This window comes from Capricornis sumatraensis, chromosome 2, assembly GCF_032405125.1.
Source record: "Capricornis sumatraensis isolate serow.1 chromosome 2, serow.2, whole genome shotgun sequence".
In the NCBI taxonomy this organism is placed as follows: Eukaryota; Metazoa; Chordata; class Mammalia; order Artiodactyla; family Bovidae; genus Capricornis; species Capricornis sumatraensis.
The window spans coordinates 50,676,140-50,692,371 of record NC_091070.1 but is presented as its reverse complement, the minus strand read 5'-3'; the positions used below and the strand labels follow the sequence as shown (position 1 = coordinate 50,692,371).

General features: G+C 41.0%; 1 protein-coding gene across 2 annotated transcripts in view; it reads right to left on the bottom strand.

Annotated features, from left to right (window-relative positions):
* Positions 1–13,207: 13,207 nt before the first annotated feature.
* AQP9 (aquaporin 9) overlaps positions 13,208–16,232 on the bottom strand; it is a 51,135-nt gene continuing 48,110 nt past the window's right edge. Inside the window, exon 6 of one of the 2 annotated variants that reach the window (XM_068963813.1) lies at positions 13,208–14,349. In XM_068963813.1, the coding sequence (XP_068819914.1) occupies positions 14,175–14,349 (175 nt within the window). In that variant the 3' untranslated portion in view covers positions 13,208–14,174. The remainder of the gene's footprint in view (positions 14,350–16,232) is intronic. The other variant, XM_068963814.1, reaches the window with a different exon arrangement.

Sequence of the window (16,232 nt, the reverse complement as noted above, 5' to 3'; positions counted from 1 at the left end):
ATCTAAAAATAAAGGATATGAAAATTTGGCAGCAAGTATTGGCTCAACAAATGAAACCTTTAATCAGTCCTATTCTAATGATTTTGACTCCTCGGAAGCCCCTACATGCCTAGGATGTTTCAAGCTTCCTGTGCCTCCTGCAGTCAGGAGGCCTCAAACAATCACATGCGCAGCTGTATGAGTCCTGCAGGCAGGCTAAAAAGCCATCAGAGGGGTTTTTGGATTGAAACACTCTTTCAAATGCAGAAAACTAAAGCCCTGAATTGACTTTTTCCAGAGAATATCAGAAGAGTGGAAAAGCAGGCAGATTCTTATTTTTGGGGGGTGGATGCTCAGGAAATTCCAGGGGGAAAACCTGAGGTCTGATTAGCCTTGCCATCAGAGCTCTGCCGCATGACCTTGTCACGGGTGGAATTCCTCACTCTGGCTCCCGGCAAATCGTGGCTCTTTTCGCTGTGAACTAAGGCAAGTTAGGACTTCCCTGATGGCTCAGTGGGTAAGGAACCTGCCTGCAATGCAGGAGTCACCAGAGACTTGGGTTCGATCCATGGGTTGGGAAGATCCCCTGGAGGAGAAAATGGCGACCCCGTTCAGTACGCTCGCCTGAAAAATACCCCATGGATAGAGGAGCCTGGCAAGTTACAGTCCACAGGGTCAAAAGAGTCAGACACAGCTGAGTGACTCAGCACAAGCACACACAAGCGAAGCAAGTGACTCACTTTCTCTGAGCCTCAGTTTCCTCATCTGAGAAGAAGAATACTTTCTTCATGGTTTTGGTGTGATTATTTCATTAAAATGAAATAGTATGTCAAAAGCAGACAACATTATGCCTGGCATGTACTGAGTCAACACATGTTGAGTTTCATGATTGTTAGTTGTTTTTTTTTTTTAATTGTAATGATAAGTGACTCAATCTGTAGTTTCTAAAACTGACCTCTTTCTGTTTTCTGAAAAGTTGAATAACACATGCTTATCCCTAGTCTTATGGCACTGTGTTGAAGAATATAATAAAAATAAAGATAGTGCTGCTTTCTGTCTGCCATCTGTTAACTTAAACCATCTGCCCAAAGCTGTGGGCCTATCCCTTTCTTTGTTCTTCTTGCTCAAAACATTGATTAAAATGTCGCCCCATCCCTTTGCCCAACTTGAACCCTTTTCAGCCTCAACATGCTTCTCAAGGCTTAACTCTTGTGGGGCTCCGTCTGCTGTCACACAGACCCGCTGGGTCCATTCTTTGTCCCTGCCTTCTTTCAGAGGTCTGTCATCACCTCTAAGACCAGAACTTGAGATCATTTAGGTCTTCCAGAATGGAGTAGAAAACCAGTCAACAGCAAGAAATCATGTGATCTAGGGTTAGGGAGCAGGACTTGGAGAAATTGGGGAGCATCCTAGTCATGGGGAAACTAGAGCACCCAGAAGGGAAATGAAACAGGATAATAGTAACAAGGATCTGGTTACCAAGTAGTGGAACCAGGCACCAGGCCAACACAGTGAGACACTAGGGAGTACAAACCCACCTCTAATTCTGTGGTACCAGATCTTGGGTTTGAGTTGATTCTATAATCAGGTGGCTCAGCAGTGGTGGGTTACTGGGCTACCCCAGCAGAGAGCCAGGCAACGTACTAAGATACCCTGCAAGAGAATTTCCAAGATTCCTGATGCTTGCCCACCCCATTTGGTTCTCCCAGCTGGTCCTTCTTCTTACACATTTCTGAGTCTTTTGTGAGATGAGCTTATTGCAAGGTCAGTCAGAAATCTATCAGATGCCTTTCTTTCAGCAGAATGACAGTATTTAACTATAACTGGGTGGGATCCAGGTCACTGATGATTCTCTGAGTGCTCAAAATATCAATTCAAGGCTAGGACAGATCTGATAAGAATGGACAGTGATAGGTTACACTTCACAGGGCAGTCATTTTTAATCCACTTTAATAACCCAAGGGAATAGTACTGGTTGTAATTCTGTGGTTGTCTGTACCATCAAGGTGCCCTTAAATGTCACTCAAACGCCATCTAAGACTTCTGCCATTTTTAAATCTTTTACTTATTTTTTAAGGTCAGAATTTTAATTTAATTTTTAATATAACTTTATTTATTTTAATTGGAGGCTAATTACTTTACAATATTGTATTGGTTTTATCATACATTGACATGAATCCGCCATGGGTATACATGTGTTCCCCATCCTGAACCCCACCTCCCACCTCCCTCCCCATCCCAGTGCACTTTTAAAACTAAAAATATTTTAAAAAATTTAAGAAAATAACCCCATCACAATCCCACCTTTTGGAGAAAATCTGTTAGAATTTGGAGGGCATCTGATCTAGTTTTTTTCTGCCCTCCTGTGCCCCTCATCCACCCCCTTTCTTATCGTCCTCTTTCTCTCTTTGGACCTCAAGGGCAGAGAGTCGAGTCATTTATACTTTTCAGTCATGGCACATTGTCAACACTAGCATGTCCTTGGCTTTGCTTCTGTTTTATTATTTTACCCATTTCTCCTGAATTGTTACTCTCACTGCCCCCTCCTACCACTAGTGGCCATTCTAAAAATGCTTTATTCTTATATTTGCATGCATCTTTGAAGAATATATTGTATTTATGTATTTTCAATTTACATAGATGGTGCTTGCTATAGGTCTTGTTCTGTTTCTTTTTATCATTCACTGTTTGTATGATCTATTTATAGTGCAAATGTCCATCTGGCTCATTGCTGCTTACAGCTGCATGATGTTTGATAGTATACATTCACCCCGTTTTATTTATCTATTTCTCTAGTGATGGACCTTCAACTTGTTTCTAACATCCTGCTGCCAAAAACAATACAATAAACATCTCCATGTATATACCCCTATGCATCTGATTATCAGAAATATTTAGACAGGAGAGAGATTGCTGAATCATAGGGATACACATATTTAGTATCACTAAGTACTTTCAGATTGTTCTTCAAATGGTCATAACATTCTGTTTTGTTGAGAAATGATTTGCATTCCATAAAATTCACTCTTTTATGGGGTATAATTCAGTGGGTTTTAGATTATTCAGAGTGGTACATCTAATTCTAAAACAGTTTCAGTTCCTCCACGAGAGACCTGGTAACTATTAGCAGTCACTCCCCATTTCCCCTCTTCCCAGCCCCTGTCAGCTGTGGGCTGAAAAATCTACTTCCTGCCTTGATAGATTTGCCTCCTCTGGACATTGCACACAAATGGAATCATTCTATATGTGGCCTTCTGTGTCTAGTTTCTCTCACTTAGCAAATTGTTTCCAATGTGTATCCATGTTGTGACATGTATCAGTATTTCATTCCTTTTGCATTGCTGAATAATATTATATTGTATGGAGATAGCACATTTAATTTGTCTATTCATCAGATGATGGACATTTGGGTTGCTTTCTGGCCATTAAGGATTATGCTTCCTTTGAATATGTGTTTATAAGTTTTTGTGTGGCCATACATTTTCAATTCTCTTGAATATGGACTTGGGAGTGAATTCCTGGGTCTTTTATTAACTTTGCTTAGTTACTGAGGACTGTCCCAAAGCAGCTGTACCATTCCATGTTTCTACTAGCATTATATGAAGGGTCTATTTTATGTACATCCTCACCAATACTTGTTATTATCAGCCCTTTTTTACTAAGCCAGCAAAGTGGGTGGCTTATCATTGTGGTTTTGATTTGCGTCTCCTAGTGGCTAATTATTTTGAACATCTTTCTATGTGCTTATAGGTCATTTATGTGTCTTCTTTGGACGAATGTCTGTTTAAACTTTTTGCCCTTATAATTTGCTTATTTGTCCTTTTATTGTTGAATTGAAATAGTTTTTTTAAATACTATGTATAAAAGTTCCTTATAAGATATATGGTGGCAAGTGTTTTTATCCATTCTGTAGATTGTCCTTCCACTTTACTGCATCCTTGAAGCACAGAAATTAATTTGATGAAGTCTAATTTGTCATTTTTTGCTGTTGATTATGTTTTTGACATAAACCACTGTCAAATCCAAAGTCACAAAGTTTTATGCCTATGTTTTCTTTCAAGATTTTTATAGTTTTAGCTCTTACATTTAGAGACTTTGATCCATTGTGAATTAATTTTTGTATATCTTATAAGGTGTGCTGTGCTGTGCTTAGTCGCTCAGTCATGTCTGACCCTCTGCTATCCCATGGACTGTAGCCTGCCAGGCTTCTTTGTCAATGGGGATTATCTGGGAAAGAATACTGGAGAGGGTTCCCATATCCTTCTCCAGGGATCTTCCAGGGATTGAACCCACGTCTCCTGCATTGCGGGCAGATTCTTTACCATCTGAGCTACCAGGGAAGCCCAAGAGTACTGGAGTGGGTAGCTTATTCCTTCTCCAGGGGATCTTCTGACCCAGGAATCGAACCGGGGTCTCCTGCATTGCAGGTGAATTCTTTACCAGCTGAGCTACCAGGGAAGCCCATCTTATAAGCAAGCTATTGATCCACATATATCTTTTGCATGTGGATGTCCAGGATATCCAGTTGTTCCAGCACCACTTGTTGAGAAGACCATTCTTTTCCCCATTGAATTATCTAGGTACCCTGGCTGAAAATCAGTTGACTGTGAATGTGAAGGTTTATTTCTGGACTCTCAGTTTGAGTCCAATATTTTATGTCTGTCTTTATCCACACTTTGATTCCTGCAGCTTTGTACTCCGTTGTAAAACTGGGAATTGTGAGTTCTCCAACTTTGTTCCTTTTCAAGATTGCCTTGGGAGTGTTTGAGAATGTTAACCATCTGTATTAATTTTCTATGGCTACTGTTATATATTAGCACCAACTTAATGACTTTAAACAATAGAATTTTTTTATCTTACAGTTCTGTAGGTCACAAATCCCACATGGATTCACCAAAATCAAGGTGTTGAAAACTTTGTGTTCCTCCCTGGATGCTTCAAAGGAGAATCTTATTTTTTTGTCTTTTCTAGCTTCTAGCGACCATCTTCTTTCCTTGGCTCACGATATGGTTCTCTGTCTTCAAAGCCAGTGGTGGCAGGCTAGTCCTTCTCTGTTCTCTCACACATACTCTCTTCAGGGGGAGGTGTACCTCCCTCCCACAGTGATGTTTTCTTGTTTTCAGAATACAAGGCTTGTGCTTCTTTTGTTACATTTATTTTGGGTACTATTGTAAATGGAATTGTTTTTATAGTTTTGTTCTCAGATGGTTTGTTGCTAGTGCATAGAAATTAATTTTTGTTTTCTTGATCTATCCTGCAACCTGGCTGAACTCTCTTATTATATCTAATGACATTTTTGTGAAATCTTTAGAATATCCTACATGAAATATCATATCATCTTGAAATAGAAGTGGTTTTACTTTGTGTTTAACAGTCTACATGTCTTTTATTGCTTTTTCTTGCCTAAATGCTATGACCCCCAATAAAATGTTGAATAGATATACCAGAGTGGACATCCTTGTCTTGTTCCTGATCTTTGGGTGGGGCGTGGGGGTGGGGAGACTGTAGTCTTTCACCATCAAATGTCATGCTGCTTTGTGGTTTTGGTTTTTTTTTTCTTATAGATGCCCTTTATCCCACTAAAGAAGTTCCCTTCTATTACTACTTTGTTGAGTGTTTTTCTAATAAAAGTGTTTTGAATTTTTGTCAAATGATTTTTCTACTTTTATTAAGATGACAATATATCCTCCCATGTTTTTCTCTAGAAGCTTTATAGTTTTAGCTTTTATTTTGAAGCCTGTGATCCATCTTGAATTATTTTTTTATGCATTGGGTTACCTTGATGTAGGAATCAAGGTTTCCTTTTTTTCCTAGTTGTTCAGTACCATTTGCTGAAAACAGTTTCCTTTTTCTATTGGACTGCATGTTCTTTATTGAAAATCAATTTACTGCATAAGCGTGGGTCAAAGTCTGAATTCTCTGTTCTGTTCCATTTTTCTACTTGTCCCTCCTTATGCCAATAGCATGCTCTCTTTATAGAAAGCTTTATAGAAAGTCTTCAAATGATCTAGTATAAGTCCTCTAACTTTGTTCCTTTTTTTTCAAGTTTGCTTTGGCTCTTTTAGTTCCTTGTGAAAGTGAAGTCGCTCAGTCATGTCCAACTCTTTGTGACCCCATGGACTGTAGCCTACCAGGCTCCTCCCTCCATGGGATTCTCCAGGCAAGAATTCTGGAGTGGGTTGCCCTTCGCTTCTCCAGGGGATCTTCCCGACCCAGGGATTGAACTCAGGTCTCCAGCATTGCAGGCAGACACTTTAACCTCTGCACCACCAGGGAAGCCCTAGTTCCTTTACTTGATAGTTCCTTTACTTTTGCATATATCTTTTAGAACCAGCTTGTCAATTTCTACCAAAAAACATGCTGAAACTTTGATGGGAATCACATTACATATGTAAATCATTTTTATTTTGATGGATTTTCTTATAAATTTGGTAGCTCTATTAGGCAACTAAGTGATTTGGTTAGTTCTTAATTGAATCTAGACTCTGTAATTCCTGAACTAAGCATGGCCCTGTGCAAGTGGCTTGCACCCAAGTGCATGAAAAGAATTGTCATATCTAAGTTAGTCACATGACTTGGATTATTTGTCAGCAAATTTATACTCCTGGAGATTTTTCTTCGTCAGCTTTTTAGATGGGACTTCCTAGGTGGCACTAGTGGTAAAAATCCTGCCTGCCAATGCAGGAGACATAAGAGATGTAGGTTGGATCCCTGGGTCGGGAAGATCCCCTGGAGGCAGACATGGCAACCCACTCCAGTGTTCTTGCCTGGAGAATCCCATGGACAGAGGAGCCTGGCGGGCTATACTCCATAGGGTTGCAAAGAGTTGGACACAACTGAAGCAACTTAAGAAAGCAGATATACAGCTGAATCTGTAAATGTGAAATGATAATAGAATTAGCTGACACTTATGAAGAAGAAAGTAAATTCTAGGCTCTGTGTTAAAATGTTTCACAGGCATTTTCTTAATACTTTCAACAATACATAGAAAGCAAGTGCTAGTATCACTCCTATTTTATGGACAGAGAGGCTGAGCTTTAGAGGGTCACATAGCCATTCTGCAGTGGAATTCAGTCTGGTTGTCTGTAGAGCCTGGCCTCTTGAGAACTAGTCACCAGCCTGTGATTGCAGACTCCCTTTGTGGCATTGTTCCAAAGGCCAGTGGCTCAGCCACAGAACCTCTACTCCCTGTGCTTGACTCCAGGCCAAGAACAGGCTCCTAGGTGGTCTTGTACGTGCATGGTCCTCTTTTCTCCTTGATCCACAGAGGTCTTTTTGGCTATAATTTTATCATCTATTAAGTGAGTGAAAGTTGCTTGGTCTGACTCTTTGTGACCCCATGGACTATACAGACTGTGGAGTTCTCCAGGCCAGAATACTAGAGTGGGTAGCTGTTCCCTTCTCCAGGGGATCTTCCCAAGCCAGGGATCGAACCCAGGTCTCCCACATTGCAGGTGGATTCTTTACCAGCTGAGCCACAAGAGAAGCCCGCTATCTATTAAGATAGAATCCAGTTCTCAGTATATCACCAGATGAGATCTGCTAGCTAAGGGCCATGAAAATCTCCTTTGGTACAGGTAATTTCATTTACGCAAAAGTTGGGAAGTATTGTACCACTTTTTTTTTTATTAGCTTTTATCTTCCAAGGTCTGAAGTCATTGGGCAAAAAGTATAAACAAATAAACAATAAATAGGAAGCATCAAGCGCCACTACTCCAAGTGAAGCAGCTTAGGAATTTTTAGGTTTTCACTTACCTTAGTCTGTTATGGTGATTTCCTCGCATAGGACTGCATAGATGTTAAATATTTGGATGTCTTTTCACACTGTGTTTCAGCTTTTAAAGTGTAAGCATTCTATGGAGTATGTATTTTTTGGTGTAACAGTAGTCACTAAAGATCTTTTCTAAAATCCAGGTAAATTCAAGACTTCCTGTCTTTCTAAAAATGATTTCACTCCTGGAGATGGCAACTTTTAATAATAGTAGGCAAATGCATTTTCCTTTTGGTATAAAAATGTAAATATTTTGTGAAAAGCTTAAAGAAGGCTCTGATACAAGGGTACAGAACTGAGATAAACTTGTTCTACAAAATCCCCATGTCTCTCTGAGATATCAGAGTAAATCCCTTGTTTTCAGTCTTCACAGATTCCACATTGATATTAACTGGAGTTGAAGGACAGTCTCACTAGAAATGTGAAATATGAATGGATATTTGATGATATTAATAAATTATTGATAATTATTCTTGTGTGATAATGGTATTCTGTTTTTTTTTAAAAAAGAATCCTTATCTTTTATATATTTATATTAAATATCCATGAATACCATTATATTTCATGTCTGGGATTTGCTTCAAAAAATAACATTATCCAGGCAAAAAAATTTGCCTGGTGGGCCATGGTCCATGGAGCCTCAGAGAATTGGACATGACTAAACACATTTTAAGTGCTTCCCATGTGGCGCTAGTAGTAAAGAAATCACCAGCCAGTGCAGGAGACATGAGAGATGTGGGTTCAGTCTCTGGGTCAGGAAGATCCCCTGGAGCAGAAAATGGCAACCCACTCCATTATTCTTGCTTGGAGAATTCCAAGGACAAAGGAGCCTGGCGGGCTATAGTCCATGGGGTTGCAAAGAAATGAAGAGGACTGAAGTGACTTAGCACCTACGCAGGAGGAAGAGGCTGCAGTATGTCCAGGCTCTGAGGCACCAGGGGGTGTGCTAGAGCCCAGGATGGTTTTAGTAACCCAGGAAAATGTTTTAGTGTCTTCTAACAGGGCTTAAAGCTCAACAATCAGAAAACGAAGATCATGGCATCTGGTCCCATCACTTCATGGGAAATAGATGGAAACAGTGTCAGATTATATTTTGGGGGGCTCCAAAATCACTGCAGATGGTGACTGCAGCCATGAAATTAAAAGACGCTTACTCCTTGGAAGAAAAATTATGACCAACCTAGACAGCATATTCAAAAGCAGAGACATTACTTTGCCAACAAAGGTCCATCTAGTCAAGGCTATGGTTTTTCCAGTGGTCATGTATGGATGTGAGAGTTGGACTGTGAAGAAAGCTGAGTGCTGAAGAATTGATGCTTTTTCACTGTGGTATTGGAGAAGACTCTTGAGAGTCCCTTGGACTGCAAGGAGATCCAACCAGTCCATTCTGAAGGTGATCAGCCCTGGGATTTCTTTGGAAGGAATGATGCTGAAGCTGAAACTCCAGTACTTTGGCCACCTCATGCGAAGAGTTGACTCATTGGAAAAGACTCTGCTGCTGGGAGGGATTGGGGGCAGGAGAAGAAGGGAACAACAGAGGATGAGATGGCTGGATGGCATCACTGACTCGATGGACGTGAGTCTGAGTGAACTCCGGGAGTTGGTGATGGACAGGGAGGCCTGGCGTGCTGCGATTCATGGGGTTGCAAAGAGTCGGACATGACTGAGCGATGGAACTGAACTGAACTGAACTGAACAGGACTGGAAAAGGTCAGTTTTCATTCCAATCCCAAAGAAAGGCAATGCCAAAGAATGCTCAAACTACCACACAATTGCAGTCATCTCATACGCTAGTAAAGTAATGCTCAAAATTCTCCAAGCCAGGCTTCAGCAATACATGAACTGTGAACTTCCAGATGTTCAAGCTGGTTTTAGAAAAGGCAGAGGAACCAGAGATCAAATTGCTAACATCCACTGGATCATCGAAAAAGCAAGAGAGTTCCATAAAAACTTCTATTTCTGCTTTATTGACTATGCCAAAGCCTTTGACTGTGTGGATCACAATAAACTGTGGAAAATTCTGAGAGAGATGGGAATACCAGACCACCTGACCTGCCTCTTGAGAAACCTGTATGCAGGTCAGGAAGCAACAGTTAGAACTGGACATGGAACAACAGACTGGATCCAAATAGGAAAAGGAGTACGTCAAGGCTGTATATTGTCACCCTGGTTATTTAACTTATATGCAGAGTACATCATGAGAAACACTGGACTGGAAGAAACACAAGCTGGAATCAAGATTTCCGGGAATAATATCAATAACCTCAGATGTGCAGATGTCACCACTCATGTGGCAGAAAGTGAAGAAGAACTAAAGTGCCTCTTGATGAAAATGAAAGAGGAGAGTGAAAAAGTTGGCTTAAAGCTCAACATTCAGAAAACGAAGATCATGGCATCTGGTCCCATCACTTCATGGGAAATAGATGGGGAAACAGTGGAAACAATGGCTGACTTTATTTTTGGGGGCTCCAGAATCACTGCAGATGGTGATTGCAGCCATGAAATTAAAAGACGCTTACTCCTTGGAAGAAAAGTTATGGCCAACCAAGATAGCATATTGAAAAGCAGAGATATTACTTTGCCAACAAAGGTCCGTCTAGTCAAGGTTATGGTTTTTCCAGTGGTCATGTAGAGATGTGAGAGTTGGACAGTGAAGAAAGCTGAGCGCCGAAGAATTGATGCTTTTGATTTGTGGTGTTGGAGAAGACTCTTGAGAGTCCCTTGGACTGCAAGGAGATCCAACCAGTCCATCATGAAAGAGACCAGGCCTGGATGTTCATTGGATGGACCACTGCTGAAGCTGAAACTCCAATACTTTGGCCACCTCATGCGAAGAGTTGACTCACTGGAAAAGAACCTGATGCTGGGAGGGATTGGGGACAGGAGCAGAAGGGGACAACAGAGAATGAGATGCCTGGATGGCATCACCGACTCGATGGACATGAGTTTGAGTGAACTCCGGGAGTTGGTGATGGACAGGGAGGCCTGGCATGCTGCATGGGGTTGCAAAGAGTCAGACATGACTGAGCAACTGAACCAGTGCTATCATATAACATTATTTAAGAAAATAAATTTCTTCCCACGAAGGCAAACATTCCTAAAGTCCTCAAAAGACATAATGTATCTATGGGGTGTCAGACTCTGCTTGGACACCATGTGTATCCTCACAGAATTCCGTGATTTTTTTCATCTAATTCAGTTCATTTAATCATGTTCAGTTTTATGGGGGCCTTCTTTTATTAGCCTCAAGACTACCTCTCTTAATAAGAGCTACTGTGTTTCCAGCAAGAAGAAAGAGATTGGGGCTTGATGGATCAGTCTATCTACTTACCTATCTACTTGTCTTCCTATCTATCTATCTATCTATCTATCTATCTATCTATCATTTATCTATCATCAATTATGTACTATTTATTTTTATAGAGACTTAGAGAGCCAGGAAGCCTGATCAGGACTACCATGGTTTTTCTCCACACACTGTGATAAATAAACATGTTATCTCAGAAAACTTAAATTCTCAGTTTGAGAAATTATATACAACTTGACCTACAACATCTTTTTGTGGGTGATGTTTAGTAGGTTAATTCCATTTAACTTCATTTATTAAGACGTCTTTGACAAATTGCCTGAGATTGAATTAACACGGACTTTGCTAGGTTCTATACTGGAAACTTTTATAAAAATGTTTAGCAACAACTTGTCCCAAACCCTTATCAGTGATTTTCAACTTGTGTTCTGAAGATCCCCCGCCGCATAGACAGGGTTTCTTTCCAGACACCCCTCAGTGGCTGCACTAGGGGAGTAAGATGATATCACAGGCAGGATCAAACTTACTTCCTCTTCCCGGACCTCTTTCTATTTATAGCGCCTGGTTGACTTTTGGATACCACATTAAGATTTTATTTGAACAATAGGTTCTGAGGCTAAATAAAACTTGTAAACCATTCTCTATAACAGGAAGCTGTAATTCTTTATCCATGACCACATTTTTGAGCACTGACATACTTTTAAAAAAGGCACGTGTGTGTGTGTAAGCAATTTAAAAGTAATAATACTTAAAGATTGGGTTTTTAAATGTGATGCTTTTGCTCCAGTTTTTCCTTTCAACAGCTGAGTATTAACTCTGGCTGTTGATGGTTAGAAAAGTCCTATAACCTTTGGCATTCTGAGACCTCAACTAGTTAGGGACTCGTAGAGAAATTCTACCTTTGATAATAAACATGTCTACTAAGTTTTGCGATCGACAAGAAAGAGAGAAGGGGAAATGTTGCCATTCTAGTTCCTTAAATAATTACTTTTTTAAAAGATTTTTTTGATGTGGATTATTTTTAAAGTCTTTATTGAATTTGTCACAATATTGTTTCTGGTTTATGTTTTCATGGGTGGGTTTTTTTTTTTTTTTTTGGCCAAGAGGCATGTGGGATCTTAGGTCTCCAATTAGGGATGGAACCCCTACATTGGAGGGCAAAGTCTTATCCACTGGACAGCCAATGAAGTCCCAAGAATCTGTTTTTTAAAGATAAGTATTTGGCTCTTACTGACTTCTGAAACATGGATGTTCTCTTGGATAAGAACCTGACCTGGGCAAACTGGGAAAGACAGACGATTTGAGATTTGAGTGCACGCACCTGGAACAAGAGAGCTTCTTTTTTCCATAAAGAAAAAAAATCTTTCTGTGGTTGATTTCCATAAGCGCACATTTCCTCTTCATAATTCCAGTCATTAATCACCAAGCAGTGTTTAATGAGCACCTGTGGGGATCATAGATTCCACTGTCCAACCTGAAAACTCAAATTTGAGGTCACCTCTTGATTTGGGGTAAGAAGTACAATGTACCCACGGGGTCTGGTCCTGACTCATCTGGCATCTCTGTTTTTGACAGAACTGGGATCAAGGCACATGACTTCAGTGTCTTCTCTTACGTGTCTGTCTGTTCTTGAATCTAGGGTCTCTAACCTTCGCACTGAAGACATCTGGGTATGAATGGGTACTGCAGGGGAGAGCTATCCTGTGCATGGTAGGAAGTTCAGCAGCATCTCTAACTTCTACCCACTAGATGCCAATAACACTCCTACTCCAGCTGTGACAACCAGAACTGTCCCCAGACATGGCCAAATGTCCCTTTGCAGGGGTGATAGGTGAGAGTGAGGAGTAAACTGTCCCTTTCTGAGAGCCACTTCCCTCTAACCCCTGAGGACCCCAAGTCTGAGAATCCTACCAGGAATTACTTGGACACCACTAGACATGTTTCTCAAGGAAACCCATGTACTTTAACCAAGCCAATGTTCTCCACACTGGCTACACCCATTCATAATCACCAAGATGTTTACCAAGTTGTTTTTTTAGAAGTTCCCCAGAGACCTTTGTTTGTAGATAGGTCAGACAACCTCTGAACTAACTGGGCTTCACAATCTTATTACTCATAAAAACTCCAAACAAACATGTCACTCTAAATTTATTTCAAATAGGAAATACCAGTAGTTTCAGAGCAAGAAGAAGTTCCATATGTCGGTCTATTACTGTCTATTAAAGCCCCCTGGAGACATTTCACATACGCTTTTTGTTGTTCTGTTATCATTACAAAACAGTTGAGAAACTGGATAGTCTGGGAATTCTGAGCTTTATAACAGTTTGACTGAAGTGTATCACTTGCTGTAGAAGAATTTCTCATGCTTGTAATTCACAGACACTTTTTTTTACACTTTTAATTTTATATTGGAGTATGGTCGATTGACAGTGCAGTGACGGTTTCATTTCAGATGGACAGAAAAGGGACTCAGCCATACATGCACATGGATCCATTCTCCCCCAAACTCCCCTCTCATTCAGACTGCCTCATAACATTGAGCAGAGTTCCCTAATTCACCGACTCTTGACTACAGTGACAGGGAGGAGCCTGACCAAGAGGAAATTCCTAGAATGTACAATGCTGGGATGGTCAGGAAGATCAAGACTTGGCAAGACTAAGGGTGGCCTAGGAAGGGTCACCCTTAGTCACCTCTGATAATGTTCTTCAGCAGATGAAAAATCTGGGGCTACCTCTTCCCTTTGTAGTGTTTTTGGGATTAAAATCAAACCGTGGCAGTCTTTATAACTTAGGATCCAGAAGAATGTTGCCCAGGCTGTGTGCAAATTCTGGCAGCTGCCAATCCTGCTTCTGGCAAGCCAGGAGGAGCTGGTCAAACTTTCTGTGCAGTTATTAATCTGATATGTATAGGATGCATTCAATGATGTTCAACTTTCCATGGGACCTTAGGCGACTCAGCTTCCCTAAGATTTTGTTTTCTTATTTGAAAGATGAGCAGCTTGATATTTACCCCAGATGGTCACTAGGAGGATTCAATTAGATAATGTGTGTGAAGATGCTTTGTGAAAGGTAAAGCCCAGTAGGTAGCCAACTGTAGACCCAGACCTGAGCACGCTATTACATGATTGCATTCAGTTCGTATTTCTCTGGTTTTTCCTCTGGCTGCTCTGCCTCCAAGTCTGGGTTCAAATCTGGGTGGTGGATTTCAATGAGAAGAAAATAGACGAGGCCTCCAGCAGCAGCACCAACCAAGGGGCCCACTACAGGGATCCACCAGAAGTTATTCCCAGCTCTGAAAGCAAACAAAGAAATAAGTGACACATCACTTGGCCTTCCTTCTAGGATCACTGCCAGTTACTCACTAACCAGCTAGTTGTTCTCCTTCCCATGGCTCTTTTTCAATCAGCAAGAGCTAAGTAGGATGGCACTCATGGTAGCTTGGTAACCAGTATCCTTTCACTGGCCTGACCCTCTTGAGTTGGATGTGCCGGGCTTAAAGGGAGGAGCAGGTTCCCTGCCTGGCCTTACTGGTAAGCAAGGTCATTTGCATCCTATGATTGAGGGGATGCCAGAAAAATGTCTGTGTTAATTGCTTAAAGGTACTATTTAGTAGGATACTGATTTCAGTTGACCAATTCCATTGTTCTATTAATACCTGTGAGAGAAATGTCCCATTTATTTCCCTTTCAGAAAACATAGCCCCTGAACCCGTGGCAACAGTTGAGGGCATCTAGGGCAAGTTCAGGTCAATTATTCAGGAGTGGCCTTTCCTTCATACTGAAGTGGCGAGTCCTGGGGATTGTGAATGGAAGGGGGATGTGGAGAGATTCCTGGACGTGATTGGTGGATGAGGGCAATCACAAGATAAACAGTCAGGATACATTTGTCAATGAATGAATTAAAAACTCAAAGGTAGATATATGAATTAAATACTAAATATAATTTAATTCCATACTTATATTTTGAGGTCACAGCTTACTCAGATGTATTTTCTGATAAGAATTCCCTCTCCCCTCCAGAAGTTCTCAGTGTCAGTACACTCTATTGGAGGTCTAGTTCTGGGAGAAATCAGGTGTCTCTGTGAATTGTCACCCATCTCTTTCGGGGACAGAAAATCCATTCAGATAATTCAGTAGAAAGGACCATGAGTGCTCTGAAGCAAGTAAAACTATATAGTATAGTTGTGTAGTTGCTTAAGGATATGTGCATTTGAGATAAAACTTTTTAAAAGGAGGATAATTATGAACAAAAAGTTCAGGGTAATGCAGAGGAGGTGGAGGAAACAAGAGGAGCACAACTCTGCATAGGAATTTCACAGTGTTTTATTTGGGGGGCATATTCATGGCTGCTATTTACAATTTTATTTTTAATAACTGTATGTATTTCCGTGGAACTGTTTGCTTCTAACTTTTATTAGAATAATAAAGGAAATATTATATTATTTAATATAATATCTTTAATAAAACTATTTAAAAATAATAAAGAGGGGCCTATTCTAGAATCCATGAGACCTAGTTCTAATCTCAGGAGTGTCCTGGGTTTAGAGCACTTAGCACATTGCTCTGTGTGTGTGTGTGTGTGTGTGTGTGTGTGTGTGTGTGTGTGTGCGCGCGCGCGCGCGTGTGTGCCCAGTTGTGTCCGACTCTTTATGACTCTACAGACTGTAGTCGCCAGGCTCCTCTGTCCATGGGATTCTCTGCTCCAGTGGAGTGGGCTACCGTTTTCTCCTCCAGAGGATCTTTCCAACCCAAGCATCAAAACCAAGTCTCCCATGTTTCCTGCACTGGCAGACAGGTTCTTTACCACTGAGCCACCTGGGATCTCAGGATTACAGAAGGCCTTTGAGCAAGCCTCGCCATCTCTGAGCTTCATACTTCCATCTATACCGCGGTCCTGTCCTAATCCGTATCGTGCAAGCACTCTCTTAGTTCCTGAATCTTAGATCATAAATGCAGGCTCCAGGGAAGAGCGCTGAGACTGAGCACAGTGGCCACCAGATGGCACTCTTGCTGTGCAGGAAAGAGGACGTTGCACTCACTCTTCTCACAGACCCTTATCCTGTGCCTCCACATTTTCTATGAAAAGAATTTGCTGTGAGAGGCACCTTCTCTTCAGCACATGCTGCTGTTTAATCAGTCGTGTCCGACTCTGCGAGGCCCCTGGGATGTAGCCCAC